Source organism: Lissotriton helveticus, chromosome 5_1 (genome assembly GCF_964261635.1).
Source record: "Lissotriton helveticus chromosome 5_1, aLisHel1.1, whole genome shotgun sequence".
NCBI classification, from domain to species: domain Eukaryota; kingdom Metazoa; phylum Chordata; class Amphibia; order Caudata; family Salamandridae; genus Lissotriton; species Lissotriton helveticus.
This window is the reverse complement of record NC_136065.1, coordinates 2,107,233,059-2,107,247,208: the sequence shown is the minus strand read 5'-3', so window position 1 is coordinate 2,107,247,208 and position 14,150 is coordinate 2,107,233,059. Positions and strand designations below refer to the sequence as shown.

The 14,150-nt window shown below is 52.3% G+C and overlaps 1 protein-coding gene across 3 annotated transcripts in view; it reads right to left on the bottom strand.

The window, feature by feature from the left end:
- The window catches only part of CCDC180 (coiled-coil domain containing 180), a 492,398-nt gene that overhangs the window by 354,628 nt on the left and 123,620 nt on the right, over positions 1–14,150 (bottom strand). For all 3 annotated transcript variants that reach the window (XM_078646144.1, XM_078646142.1, XM_078646143.1), the window contains exon 3: positions 3,738–3,928. In XM_078646144.1, coding sequence (XP_078502270.1) covers positions 3,738–3,928 — 191 coding nt within the window. The remainder of the gene's footprint in view (positions 1–3,737; positions 3,929–14,150) is intronic.

The window sequence follows — 14,150 nt, the reverse complement described above, 5'->3', positions numbered from 1 at the left end:
GGGTGCATGCACGGATAAGGTGTCCCAGCAGTGATGCAGCAGGAGTGGTGCATGCACGGATAAGGAGTCCAAGCAGTTAATGCTGCAGGAGGGGTGCATGCACGGATAAGGATCCCCAGCAGTTGATGCGGCAGGAGTGGTGCATGCACGGATAAGGATCCCCAGCAGTTGATGCGGCAGGAGTGGTGCATGCACGGATAAGGAACCCCAGCAGTGATGCTGCAGGAGGGGTGCATGCAGGATAAGGAGCCACAGCAGTGATGCTGCAGGAGGGGTGCATGTATGGATTTGGATCCCCAGCAGTGATACAGCAGGAGTGGTGCATGCACGGATAAGGAGCCCCAGCAGTGATGCTGCAGGAGGGGTGGATGCACGGATACGGAGTTCCAAGCAGTGATGCTGCAGGAGGGGTGCATGTATGGATAAGGAGTTCCAGCAGTGATGCTGCAGGAGTGGTGCATGCACAGATAAGGAGCCCCAGGAGGCAGCAGGAGTGCTGCATGCACATATGAGGATTCCCAGCAGTGATGCTGCAGGAGTGGTGCTTGCGCGTATAAGGAACCCCAGGAGTGATGCTGCAGGAGGGGTGGATGCACGGATAAGGAGTCCAAGCAGTTAATGCTGCAGGAGGGGTGCATGCACGGATTTGGATCCCCAGCAGTGATACAGCAGGAGTGGTGCATGCACGGATAAGGAGCCCCAGCAGTGATGCGGCAGGAGTGGGGCATGCGAGTACAAGGTGTCCCAGCAGGGATGCTGCAGGAGTGGTGCATGCGCGTATAAGGTGTCCCAGCAGGGAGGTTGTAGGAGTGGTGCATGCACAGATAAGGAGTCCAAGCAGTTAATGATGCAGGAGTGGTGCATGCGCGTATAAGGAGCCCCAGCAGTGAGGTTGCAGGAGTGGTTCATGCACAGATAAGGAGTCCAAGCAGTTGATGCGGCAGGAGTGGTGCATGCACGGATAAGGATCCCAAACAGTGATGCTGCAGGAGTGGTGCATGCACGGATAAGGAGCCCCAGCAGTGATGCTGCAGGAGTGGTGCATGCACGGATAAGGAGCCCCAGCAGTGATGCTGCAGGAGTCGGGAATGCACATATAAGAAGCCCACGCAGTGATGTGGCAGGAGTGGTGCATGCATGTATAAGGAGCTCCAGCAGTGATGCTGCAGGAGAGGTGCATGCGCGTATAAGGTGTCCCAGCAGTGAGGTTGCAGGAGTGGTGCATGCGCATATAAGGTGTCCCAGCAGGGAGGTTGCAGGAGTGGTGCATGCAAGGATAAGGATCCCCAGCAGTGATGTGGCAGGAATGGTGCATGCGCGTCTAAGGAGCCCCAGCAGTGATGCTGCAGAAGTGGTGCCTGCACATATAAGAAGCCCAAGCAGTGATGCGGCAGGAGTGGTGCATGCATGTATAAGGAGCTCCGGCAGTGATGCTGCAGGAGTCGGGAATGCACATATAAAAAGCCCACGCAGTGATGCGGCAGGAGTGGTGCATGCATGTATAAGGAGCTCCAGCAGTGATGCTGCAGGAGTGGTGCATGCACATATAAAGAGCTCCAGCAGTGATGCTGCAGGAGTGGTGCATGCACATATAAAGAGCTCCAGCAGTGATGCTGCAGGAGTGGTGCATGTGCGTATAAGGTGTCCCAGCAGGGAGGTTGCAGGAGAGGTGCATGCGCGTATAAGGTGTCCCAGCAGTGAGGTTGCAGGAGTGGTGCATGCGCATATAAGGTGTCCCAGCAGGGAGGTTGCAGGAGTGGTGCATGCAAGGATAAGGATCCCCAGCAGTGATGTGGCAGGAATGATGCATGCGCGTATAAGGAGCCCAGCAGTGAGGTTGCAGGAGTGGTGCATGCACAGATATGGAGTCCAAGCAGTTGATGCGGCAGGAGTGGTGCATGCACGGATAAGGATCCCCAGCCGTTATGCGGCAGGAGTGGTGCATGCGCGTATAAGGAGCCCCAGCAGTGATGTTGCAGGAGTGGTGCATGCACGGATAAGGAGCCCCAGCAGGAGGGGTGCATGCACAGATAAGGAGTCCAAGCAGTTGATGCGGCAGGAGTGGTGCATGCACGGATAAGGATCACCAGCAGTTATGTGGCAGGAGTGGTGCATGCGCGTATAAGGAGCCCCAGCAGTGATGTTGCAGGAGTGGTGCATGCACGGATAAGGAGCCCCAGCAGTGATGCTGCAGGAGTGGTGCATGCGCGTATAAGGAGCCCCAGCAGTGAGGTTGCAGGAGTGGTGCATGCGCGTATAAGGAGCCCCAGCAGTGATGTTGCAGGAGTGGTGCATGCACGGATAAGGAGCCCCAGGAGTGATGTTGCAGGAGTGGTGCATGCACGGATAAGGAGCCCCAGCAGTGATGCTGCAGGAGTGGTGCATGCATGTATAAGAAGCTGCAGCAGTGATGCAGCAGGAGTGGGGCATGCACGGATAAGGAGCCCCAGTAGTGATGCTGCAGGATGGGTGCGTGCGCGTATAAGGAGCCCCAGCAGTGATGCTGCAGGAGTGGTGCATGCACGGATAAGGAGTCCCAGCAGTGATGCTGCAGAAGAGGTGCCTGCACATATAAGAAGCCCAAGCAGTGATGCGGCAGGAGTGGTGCACGCGCGTATAAGAAGCCCACGCAGTGATGCGGCAGGAGTGGTGCATGCATGTATAAGGAGCTCCAGCAGTGATGCTGCAGGAGTGGTGCATGCATGTATAAGGAGCTCCAGCAGTGATGCTGCAGGAGTCGGGAATGCACATATAAGAAGCCCACGCAGTGATGCGGCAGGAGTGGTGCATGCATGTATAAGGAGCTCCAGCAGTGATGCTGCAGGAGTCGGGAATGCACATATAAGAAGCCCAAGCAGTGATGCGGCAGGAGTGGTGCATGCATGTATAAGGAGCTCCAGCAGTGATGCTGCAGGAGTCGGGAATGCACATATAAGAAGCCCAAGCAGTGATGCGGCAGGAGTGGTGCAAGCGCGTATAAGAAGCCCACGCAGTGATGCGGCAGGAGTGGTGCATGCATGTATAAGGAGCTCCAGCAGTGATGCTGCAGGAGTGGTGCATGCATATATAAGGAGCTCCAGCAGTGATGCTGCAGGAGTCGGGAATTCACATATAAGAAGCCCACGCAGTGATGCGGCAGGAGTGGTGCATGCATGTATAAGGAGCTCCAGCAGTGATGCTGCAGGAGTGGTGCATGCATATATAAGGAGCTCCAGCAGTGATGCTGCAGGAGTCGGGAATGCACATATAAGAAGCCCAAGCAGTGATGCGGCAGGAGTGGTGCAAGCGCGTATAAGAAGCCCACGCAGTGATGCGGCAGGAGTGGTGCATGCATGTATAAGGAGCTCCAGCAGTGATGCTGCAGGAGTGGTGCATGCATATATAAGGAGCTCCAGCAGTGATGCTGCAGGAGTCGGGAATGCACATATAAGAAGCCCACGCAGTGATGCGGCAGGAGTGGTGCATGCATGTATAAGGAGCTCCAGCAGTGATGCTGCAGGAGTGGTGCATGCACGAATAAGAAGCCCATGCAGTGATGCTGCAGGAGTGGTGCATGCATATATAAGGAGCTCCAGCAGTGATGCTGCAGGAGTCGGGAATGCACATATAAGAAGCCCACGCAGTGATGCGGCAGGAGTGGTGCATGCACATATAAGGAGCCCCAGCAGTGATGCTGCAGAAGTGGTGCATGCGCATATAAGGTGCCCCAGCAGTGAGGCTGTATGGGTTTACAGTACCTGTATATTACTGGGTTTTCGGTGAAGCCATCGTTTGGCATGCTGTCCACCCACAACAGCTGGCGAGGAGAGAGCGGTCCTCTGCCTTGGGTTTCCAGGCCCCTGACCAATGGAATCTTCCTGCAGTCCAAGGAACGGCCATAGCGGACGCTGCGGCATCTGGCTTCGCCGAGTGACCGCACAAGCTGCACCTGTGTGGGCATTAGAGAGCAGTAAGTGCAGGTAAGTAACCTCTCAAGCTGTGCCCCAACAATCACCTTCAGAGACACAAATTCATTGTTAGAATCCAATGTTGTTAGCAGTATCACTGCCTCAATGTGCTTATGAATTGTTTACCTTAAAACACCCAGGTTTTGGAGAAAGAAGGTCATAGGGAATTCTGAGGCCCAGTGTTAACGATGCCTTTTTAATTTTACTACCATTATATGCATAGTTCACTTATTTATGGGGACTTACAGGGAGCCCTTTTTATCTTTTGGCCTGTGGCTGTGTCAGCCCATTACAGCCTACAGTATGAGCAGTGGTTCCGCCCACTTCAGCCACTGGCTAATCTGCCTGTGAGTGACAGCATTCCTTCCTTTCACAAGGGGCCATCCACACACAAAGTTCCCTTCAGTACTAAGGACTGCTATAGCACAGTATTCTTGTTGAGCCAAAAAAGGTGTTCTTTGAGCATTTTTTTAAATATGGGAGAAGGTCCAACAGCTTCCCCAAAAATAACGTTTTACAAAAACCATTACAAAATAAGCACTGACTTAGCAAAGAGGCTGGCAGCCAACTCCAGATCTACTGGCCTTGCCAATGCTTGTTTAGTTATGGTTTATACTCTAAACCATAACTAAACTTTAGAGTGCACTGACAAAAACAGCAGATTGTGCACCACATAAATTATTAATAACAATTATGTCTGGTGCTCCCAGACATTAGTGGTGATCTCAAGATACACCTCCCTCTAGGAGGCACCAGGTGCCCTCCTCGCTTTAAGGCGCTTTGCATCCTCTACCTCTCCATCGAGACACACTCATTATGCAGCTTTCTGAGAGGCGCACATATGTTCACCTCTCACCTTGAGGCACTCTCCCTGCCTCTCTACTTGAGGTGCCATGTACCATACAATCTGTTCCTCTCTGCTTGGGACCTATATTCTCTGCCTCTTTCCTTGAGGAACCACATACAGTCTGTCTCTCTCCATGAGGCTCTATATGCTCTCTACCTGCCTCACTGAGGCACGTGAAGTTTCTGCCTCTCCCCAAGAGGCAACAAGTATGCTACGCCTCTGTCCTTGGGGCATAGTATATCTGATGCCTCATTGGGGCATCATATGCTGTGTGTGTTTCCCCTCGCCATATTCTTTGGGCTGTGGTATATACCCCAGCCTCTCTTAAGGCTCTATGCCTCTCTCTTTGAGCTGTGGTATATATCCCAGCCTCTCTTAAGGCTCTCTGCCTCTCTCTTTGAGCTGTGGTATATACCCCAGCCTCTCGTAAGGCTCTCTGCCTCTCTCTTTCAGCTGTGGTATATACCTCAGCCTCTCTCTCAAGGCACTCTGCCTCTCTCTTTGAGCTGTGGTATATACCCCAGCCTCTCTCAAGGCTCTATGCCTCTCTCTTTGAGCTGTGGTATATATCCCAGCCTCTCGTAAGGCTCTCTGCCTCTCTCTTTCAGCTGTGGTATATACCACAGCCTCTCGTAAGGCTCTCTGCCTCTCTCTTTGAGCTGTGGTATATACCTCAGCCTCTCTCTCAAGGCACTCTGCCTCTCTCTTTGAGCTGTGGTATATACCTCAGCCTCTCTCTCAAGGCACTCTGCCTCTCTCTTTGAGCTGTGGTGTATACCCCAGCCTCTCTCCTCGAGGCACTCTGCCTCTCTCTTTGAGCTGTGGTATATACCCCAGCCTCTCTCAAGGCTCTCTGCCTCTCTCTTTGAGCTGTGGTATATACCTCAGCCTCTCTCTCAATGCACTCTTCCTCTCTCTTTGAGCTGTGGTGTATACCCCAGCCTCTCTCCTCAAGGCGCTCTGCCTCTCTCTTTGAGCTGTGGTATATACCCCAGCCTCTCATCTCAAGACACTCTGCCTCTCTCTTTGAGCTGTGGAATATACGGGACTCACGTCTGAGCATACCCGTCCCACTCGGGGTGACAAATGCAAAACAACAGTTGATGGACAGAATGCAGAACAATGTCATACATTCACCCCAGTACAGAGATCTGGGCCTAAATCCATCGTTTTTTTGCTCACCACACCACCCCAATTCAGACATGGCCATATGCAAATCAGCCTTGACCCTGTACCTCATGGGAACAGTCCAGCCCGAACTGCCAAGCCATGTCTTCCTTGGACCGGAATCAAGCATCCTAGGACCGGTTTCTGGCTATCAGCCGTCTTCAGCCAGGATAGCTTGACTCCAGTGGTGTGGAGAGCACGGGACTCACGTCTGAGCATACCCGTCCCACTCGGGGTGACAAATGCAAAACAACAGTTGATGGACAGAATGCAGAACAATGTCATACATTCACCCCAGTACAGAGATCTGGGCCTAAATCCATCGTTTTTTTGCTCACCACACCACCCCAATTCAGACATGGCCATATGCAAATCAGCCTTGACCCTGTACCTCATGGGAACAGTCCAGCCCGAACTGCCAAGCCATGTCTTCCTTGGACCGGAATCAAGCATCCTAGGACCGGTTTCTGGCTATCAGCCGTCTTCAGCCAGGATAGCTTGACTCCAGTGGTGTGGAGAGCACGGGACTCACGTCTGAGCATACCCGTCCCACTCGGGGTGACAAATGCAAAACAACAGTTGATGGACAGAATGCAGAACAATGTCATACATTCACCCCAGTACAGAGATCTGGGCCTAAATCCATCGTTTTTTTGCTCACCACATCACCCCAATTCATACATGGCCATATGCAAATCAGCCTTGACCCTGTACCTCATGGGAACAGTCCAGCCCGAACTGCCAAGCCATGTCTTCCTTGGACCGGAATCAAGCATCCTAGGACCGGTTTCTGGCTATCAGCCGTCTTCAGCCAGGATAGCTTGACTCCAGTGGTGTGGAGAGCACGGGACTCACGTCTGAGCATACCCGTCCCACTCGGGGTGACAAATGCAAAACAACAGTTGATGGACAGAATGCAGAACAATGTCATACATTCACCCCAGTACAGAGATCTGGGCCTAAATCCATCGTTTTTTTGCTCACCACACCACCCCAATTCAGACATGGCCATATGCAAATCAGCCTTGACCCTGTACCTCATGGGAACAGTCCAGCCCGAACTGCCAAGCCATGTCTTCCTTGGACCGGAATCAAGCATCCTAGGACCGGTTTCTGGCTATCAGCCGTCTTCAGCCAGGATAGCTTGACTCCAGTGGTGTGGAGAGCACGGGACTCACGTCTGAGCATACCCGTCCCACTCGGGGTGACAAATGCAAAACAACAGTTGATGGACAGAATGCAGAACAATGTCATACATTCACCCCAGTACAGAGATCTGGGACTAAATCCATCGTTTTTTTGCTCACCACACCACCCCAATTCAGACATGGCCATATGCAAATCAGCCTTGACCCTGTACCTCATGGGAACAGTCCAGCCCGAACTGCCAAGCCATGTCTTCCTTGGACCGGAATCAAGCATCCTAGGACCGGTTTCTGGCTATCAGCCGTCTTCAGCCAGGATAGCTTGACTCCAGTGGTGTGGAGAGCACGGGACTCACGTCTGAGCATACCCGTCCCACTCGGGGTGACAAATGCAAAACAACAGTTGATGGACAGAATGCAGAACAATGTCATACATTCACCCCAGTACAGAGATCTGGGCCTAAATCCATCGTTTTTTTGCTCACCACACCACCCCAATTCAGACATGGCCATATGCAAATCAGCCTTGACCCTGTACCTCATGGGAACAGTCCAGCCCGAACTGCCAAGCCATGTCTTCCTTGGACCGGAATCAAGCATCCTAGGACCGGTTTCTGGCTATCAGCCGTCTTCAGCCAGGATAGCTTGACTCCAGTGGTGTGGAGAGCACGGGACTCACGTCTGAGCATACCCGTCCCACTCGGGGTGACAAATGCAAAACAACAGTTGATGGACAGAATGCAGAACAATGTCATACATTCACCCCAGTACAGAGATCTGGGCCTAAATCCATCGTTTTTTTGCTCACCACACCACCCCAATTCAGACATGGCCATATGCAAATCAGCCTTGACCCTGTACCTCATGGGAACAGTCCAGCCCGAACTGCCAAGCCATGTCTTCCTTGTACCGGAATCAAGCATCCTAGGACCGGTTTCTGGCTATCAGCCGTCTTCAGCCAGGATAGCTTGACTCCAGTGGTGTGGAGAGCACGGGACTCACGTCTGAGCATACCCGTCCCACTCGGGGTGACAAATGCAAAACAACAGTTGATGGACAGAATGCAGAACAATGTCATACATTCACCCCAGTACAGAGATCTGGGCCTAAATCCATCGTTTTTTTGCTCACCACACCACCCCAATTCAGACATGGCCATATGCAAATCAGCCTTGACCCTGTACCTCATGGGAACAGCCCAGCCCGAACTGCCAAGCCATGTCTTCCTTGGACCGGAATCAAGCATCCTAGGACCGGTTTCTGGCTATCAGCCGTCTTCAGCCAGGATAGCTTGACTACAGTGGTGTGGAGAGCACGGGACTCACGTCTGAGCATACCCGTCCCACTCGGGGTGACAAATGCAAAACAACAGTTGATGGACAGAATGCAGAACAATGTCATACATTCACCCCAGTACAGAGATCTGGGCCTAAATCCATCGTTTTTTTGCTCACCACACCACCCCAATTCAGACATGGCCATATGCAAATCAGCCTTGACCCTGTACCTCATGGGAACAGTCCAGCCCGAACTGCCAAGCCATGTCTTCCTTGGACCGGAATCAAGCATCCTAGGACCGGTTTCTGGCTATCAGCCGTCTTCAGCCAGGATAGCTTGACTCCAGTGGTGTGGAGAGCACGGGACTCACGTCTGAGCATACCCGTCCCACTCGGGGTGACAAATGCAAAACAACAGTTGATGGACAGAATGCAGAACAATGTCATACATTCACCCCAGTACAGAGATCTGGGCCTAAATCCATCGTTTTTTTGCTCACCACACCACCCCAATTCAGACATGGCCATATGCAAATCAGCCTTGACCCTGTACCTCATGGGAACAGTCCAGCCCGAACTGCCAAGCCATGTCTTCCTTGGACCGGAATCAAGCATCCTAGGACCGGTTTCTGGCTATCAGCCGTCTTCAGCCAGGATAGCTTGACTCCAGTGGTGTGGAGAGCACGGGACTCACGTCTGAGCATACCCGTCCCACTCGGGGTGACAAATGCAAAACAACAGTTGATGGACAGAATGCAGAACAATGTCATACATTCACCCCAGTACAGAGATCTGGGCCTAAATCCATCGTTTTTTTGCTCACCACACCACCCCAATTCAGACATGGCCATATGCAAATCAGCCTTGACCCTGTACCTCATGGGAACAGTCCAGCCCGAACTGCCAAGCCATGTCTTCCTCGGACCGGAATCAAGCATCCTAGGACCGGTTTCTGGCTATCAGCCGTCTTCAGCCAGGATAGCTTGACTCCAGTGGTGTGGAGAGCACGGGACTCACGTCTGAGCATACCCGTCCCACTCGGGGTGACAAATGCAAAACAACAGTTGATGGACAGAATGCAGAACAATGTCATACATTCACCCCAGTACAGAGATCTGGGCCTAAATCCATCGTTTTTTTGCTCACCACATGTGTGACATTGATCCACATTCTGTCCATCATTGTTGTGTTTGCAGTTACCGCTCTAAGTGTACTGGGGATGCTCAGACGTGAGTCCCAGACACTCCACACCACTGGAATCAAGCTAGCCGGGCTGAAGAGAGGTGTTACCTCGAAACCGGGCCGGTCCTCGGATGCTTGTTTCCGTTCTGGGAAGGACATGGCTTTTGTAGTTCGGACTGGACTGTTCCCATGGGGCACAGGGTCAGCGCTGATTTGCATATCGCCATTGTCTAACCCAGGGTGGTGTGGAGTGGAAAAACGATGGATTTGGGCCCAGATCTTTGGACTGGGGTGAATGTGTGACATTGATCCACATTCTGTCCATCATTGTTGTGTTTGCAGTTACCGCTCTAAGTGTACTGGGGATGCTCAGACGTGAGTCCCAGACACTCCACACCACTGGAATCAAGCTAGCCGGGCTGAAGAGAGGTGTTACCTCGAAACCGGGCCGGTCCTCGGATGCTTGTTTCCGTTCTGGGAAGGACATGGCTTTTGTAGTTCGGACTGGACTGTTCCCATGGGGCACAGGGTCAGCGCTGATTTGCATATCGCCATTGTCTAACCCAGGGTGGTGTGGAGTGGAAAAACGATGGATTTGGGCCCAGATCTTTGGACTGGGGTGAATGTGTGACATTGATCCACATTCTGTCCATCATTGTTGTGTTTGCAGTTACCGCTCTAAGTGTACTGGGGATGCTCAGACGTGAGTCCCAGACACTCCACACCACTGGAATCAAGCTAGCCGTGCTGAAGAGAGGTGTTACCTCGAAACCGGGCCGGTCCTCGGATGCTTGTTTCCGTTCTGGGAAGAACATGGCTTTTGTAGTTCGGACTGGACTGTTCCCATGGGGCACAGGGTCAGCGCTGATTTGCATATCGCCATTGTCTAACCCAGGGTGGTGTGGAGTGGAAAAACGATGGATTTGGGCCCAGATCTTTGGACTGGGGTGAATGTGTGACATTGATCCACATTCTGTCCATCATTGTTGTGTATGGGGTATATTCCACATATACCCCAGCCACTCATCTCAAGACACTCTTCCTCTCTCTTTGAGCTGTGGTATATACCCCAGCCTCTCTCAAGGCTCTCTGCCTCTCTCTTTCGGCTGTGGTATATACCCCAGTCTCTCTCCTCGAGGCACTCTGCTGCTCCCCTTGAGCTGTGGTATATCCCCCAGCCTCTCTCAAGGCCCTCTGGCTCTCTCTTTGAGCTGTGGTTTGTACCCCAGCCTCTCTCCTCAAGGCTCTCTGCCTCTCTCTTTCAGCTGTGCTATATACCCCAGCCTCTCTCCTCAAGGCACTCTGCCTCTCTCTTTGAGCTGTGGTATATACCCCAGCCTCTCTCCTCCAGGCTCTCTGCCTCTCTCTTTGAGCTGTGGTATATACCCCAGCCTCTCTCCTCAAGGCGCTCTGCCTCTCTCTTTGAGCTGTGGTATATACCCCAGCCTCTCTCCTCAAGGCTCTCTGCCTCTCTCTTTGAGCTGTGGTGTATACCCCAGCCTCTCTCCTCAAGGCGCTCTGCCTCTCTCTTTGAGCTGTGGTGTATACCCCAGCCTCTCTCCTCAAGGCTCTCTGCCTCTCTCTTTGAGCTGTGGTATATACCTCAGCCTCTCTCCTTAAGGCTCTCTGCCTCTCTCTTTGAGCTGTGGTGTATACCTCAGCCTCTCTCCTCGAGGCACTCTGTCTCTTTCTTTGAGCTGTGGTATTTACCTCAGTCTCTTGCCTCAAAGAACTCTGCTCTATGTCTATGTAGGGGTATTTGTAAAGCGCACTGTTCCTCCCAAGAGTGTCCTGGCGCTAACGGTTGAAAGGAGAGCAGCGGGGGGGGGGGGGGGAGGAAATGATTAACAAGTTTTCATTTCTTTAGAAACAGAGGAGTTGATTTGATGTTTCTTAGATTAAAAGATTAAATGGCATTTTGTTCCAGGGGACACGACCAAGGTAAGAAGGAGCCTTGCCCCCTGTCCTCGACTGTCTAACTCGAGATGTTGGCTAACAGCAGGTGAGACGAACGGAGAGTTCTATGCGGGGTATAGAAAGGTATTTTCCGTGTGAGGTACTCTGGTCCGGTCCCATGCAGGGCTTTATGGGTAACAAGTAAGGTCTTGAAAATGACGCTCTTCCTCACAGGGAACCAATGAAGGCTTTTCAGAAGGTGGGACACATGAGCATTGCGGAGAAGCTAACAGATGGGGTGGGCAGCTGCATTCTGGACAAGCTGAAGTCTGTCCAGAAAATAGCTAGGCATTCCCAAATAAAGACCATTCCCGTAGTCTAACCGGGATATGATCAAGGCTTGGGCCCCCTGTTGTCTGGCCACTCTCGAGAGAAAAAATAAAAATTCCTGCAAGAGACGGAACAGGAAAAAACAGGTGCTCTCCACCGCATTGACTTGGGCGCGAAAAAGTAGTTGACTCTCCATTAGGAACCCCAGATTTTTCACTGCCAAGTTGTTATTTGCCATGGGGGCTGGTGCGTCAGCTGGCCAAAAGACTTGCAGCAGTGTCTCAGCACCCTTGCCAAAGAAGAGTAGCTCAGTCTTCCCTACGTTGCATTTCAGCTGATTTGCAGCCAGCCACGCAAAGACTGCCGAGAGGCAGGCCCTGATAGACAGCCCAGGACATAGCTTGTTGTTCTTCCATGTAAACAGCAGCTGCGTGTCATCGGCGTAGGATACAATTTTAGCCCCGAGCGATTCCGCCAGCGTGGCCAGAGGCGTGAGATAGATGTTAAACAGGGTCGGACTCAAAGCCGAGCCCTGCGTGACCCCAACCTTCAACTGAGAGTAGGGATGGCGCCAGACCTCTTGCCCCCTCCCCTCAAGGAAGGATGCCATCAATTTCCAGTCATGTTCCCTGATGCCAATCAAATGGAGCTGAGAGAGAAGCATATGGTGTGAGGACCATGTCGAAAGCGGCCAATAGGTCTAACAAGACCAACAGCGCTCTTCCACCTGCCTCCAGGCTCAGCCGAATGGAGTCAGCTATCTCCATACTATGGTTAGGTCGGAAAACCAGACAGATTAGGATGAAGTAGGCCATTTATTTCAAGAAAGGAGGATAGCTGCTGATTGATGTGTTTCTCCAAAATTTTAGAAAAGGCTGGGAGAAGGGAGATGGGTCTATAATTGGCAGGATCTGAAGGATTAGCCTGCGCCTTGTTTAACAATGGAATGACCTTTGCTTGTTTCCATTTAACAGGAACCGTGGCCGTGGATCTCTTTGAGCAGTGGTATACATCCCAGCCTCTCTCCTCAATGCTCTCTGCCACTCCCTTGGAGCTGTGGTATATACCCCAGCCTCTCTCCTCGAGGCACTCTGCCCCTCCCTTTGAGCTGTGGTATATACCCCAGCCTCTCGCCTCAAGGCACTCTGCCTCTCTCTTTGAGCTCAAGTTCAAGTTCCAAAATGTATATAGCGCACTACTCACCCAGAGGGTCTCAAGGCGCTTGAGGGAAGGGGTTGCTTTACTTATCGAATATCCAAGTTTTTAGTTGCTTTCTGAAGGAGAGGTGGTTCTGTGTGAGGCGGAGGTGGGTGGGGAGAGAATTCCAGGTTTTGGCCGCTAGGTAGGAGAAGGATCTTCCCCCCATGGTGGATCTATGGATGCGCGGAATTGCGGCGAGGGCTTGATTGGACGATCGTAGTTGGCGGGAGGGGGTGTAGAAGGATAGTCGCGTGTTGAGGCATTCGGGTCCTAGGTCGTAGAGGGCTTTGTGTGCGTGGGTGAGGAGACGGAACGTTATTCTCTTGTTGACAGGGAGCCAATGGAGGCCTTTCAGGTGTCCGGAGATGTGAGCTTGCCGAGGGATGTCCAATATGAGTCTGGCTGAGGCGTTTTGGATGCGTTGGAGTTTTTTCTGTAGTTTGGCTGTGGTTCCGGCGTAAAGAGTGTTTCCATAGTCAAGTCGGCTGGTGACCAGTGCGTGAGTGACAGTCTTTCTTGTTTCGGTGGGGATCCAACGGAAGATTTTTTTGAGCATGCGTAAAATGTTGAAGCATGATGATGAGACGGCGTTGGCTTGTCTGAGAGGGAGGAGTCCAGGATGAATCCCAGGTTACGTGTGTGATCCGTAGGTATGGGTGCGGTTCCCAGGGCCGGTGGCCACCATGAGTCGTCCCAGGCAGAGGGGGGTGACCCTAAGATGAGGACTTCCGTTTTGTCAGAGTTTAGTTTTAAACGGCTGTTCTTCATCCACTCGGCTACTTCTTTCATTCCTTCGTGTAAGTTGGTTTTGGCGATGTTTGGGTCTTTGGTGAGGGAGAGGATCAGCTGGATGTCGTCTGCGTAGGAGATGATGTTGAGGTTGTGTAGGCGCGCGATGGATGCGAGGGGACTCATGTATACGTTGAAGAGGGTGGGACTGAGTGATGATCCTTGTGGGACGCCGCAGATGACTTCGGTGGCCTCTGATCTAAAAGGGGGAAGGCGGACTCTCTGGGTTCTTCCGGTGAGGAACGAGATGATCCAGTCCAATGCTTTTCCTTGTATTCCGATGTTGCTGAGGCGTTGTATGAGGGTGCTATGACAGACTGTGTCGAAGGCTGCGGAGAGGTCAAGTAAGATGAGGGCAACTGTTTCTCCG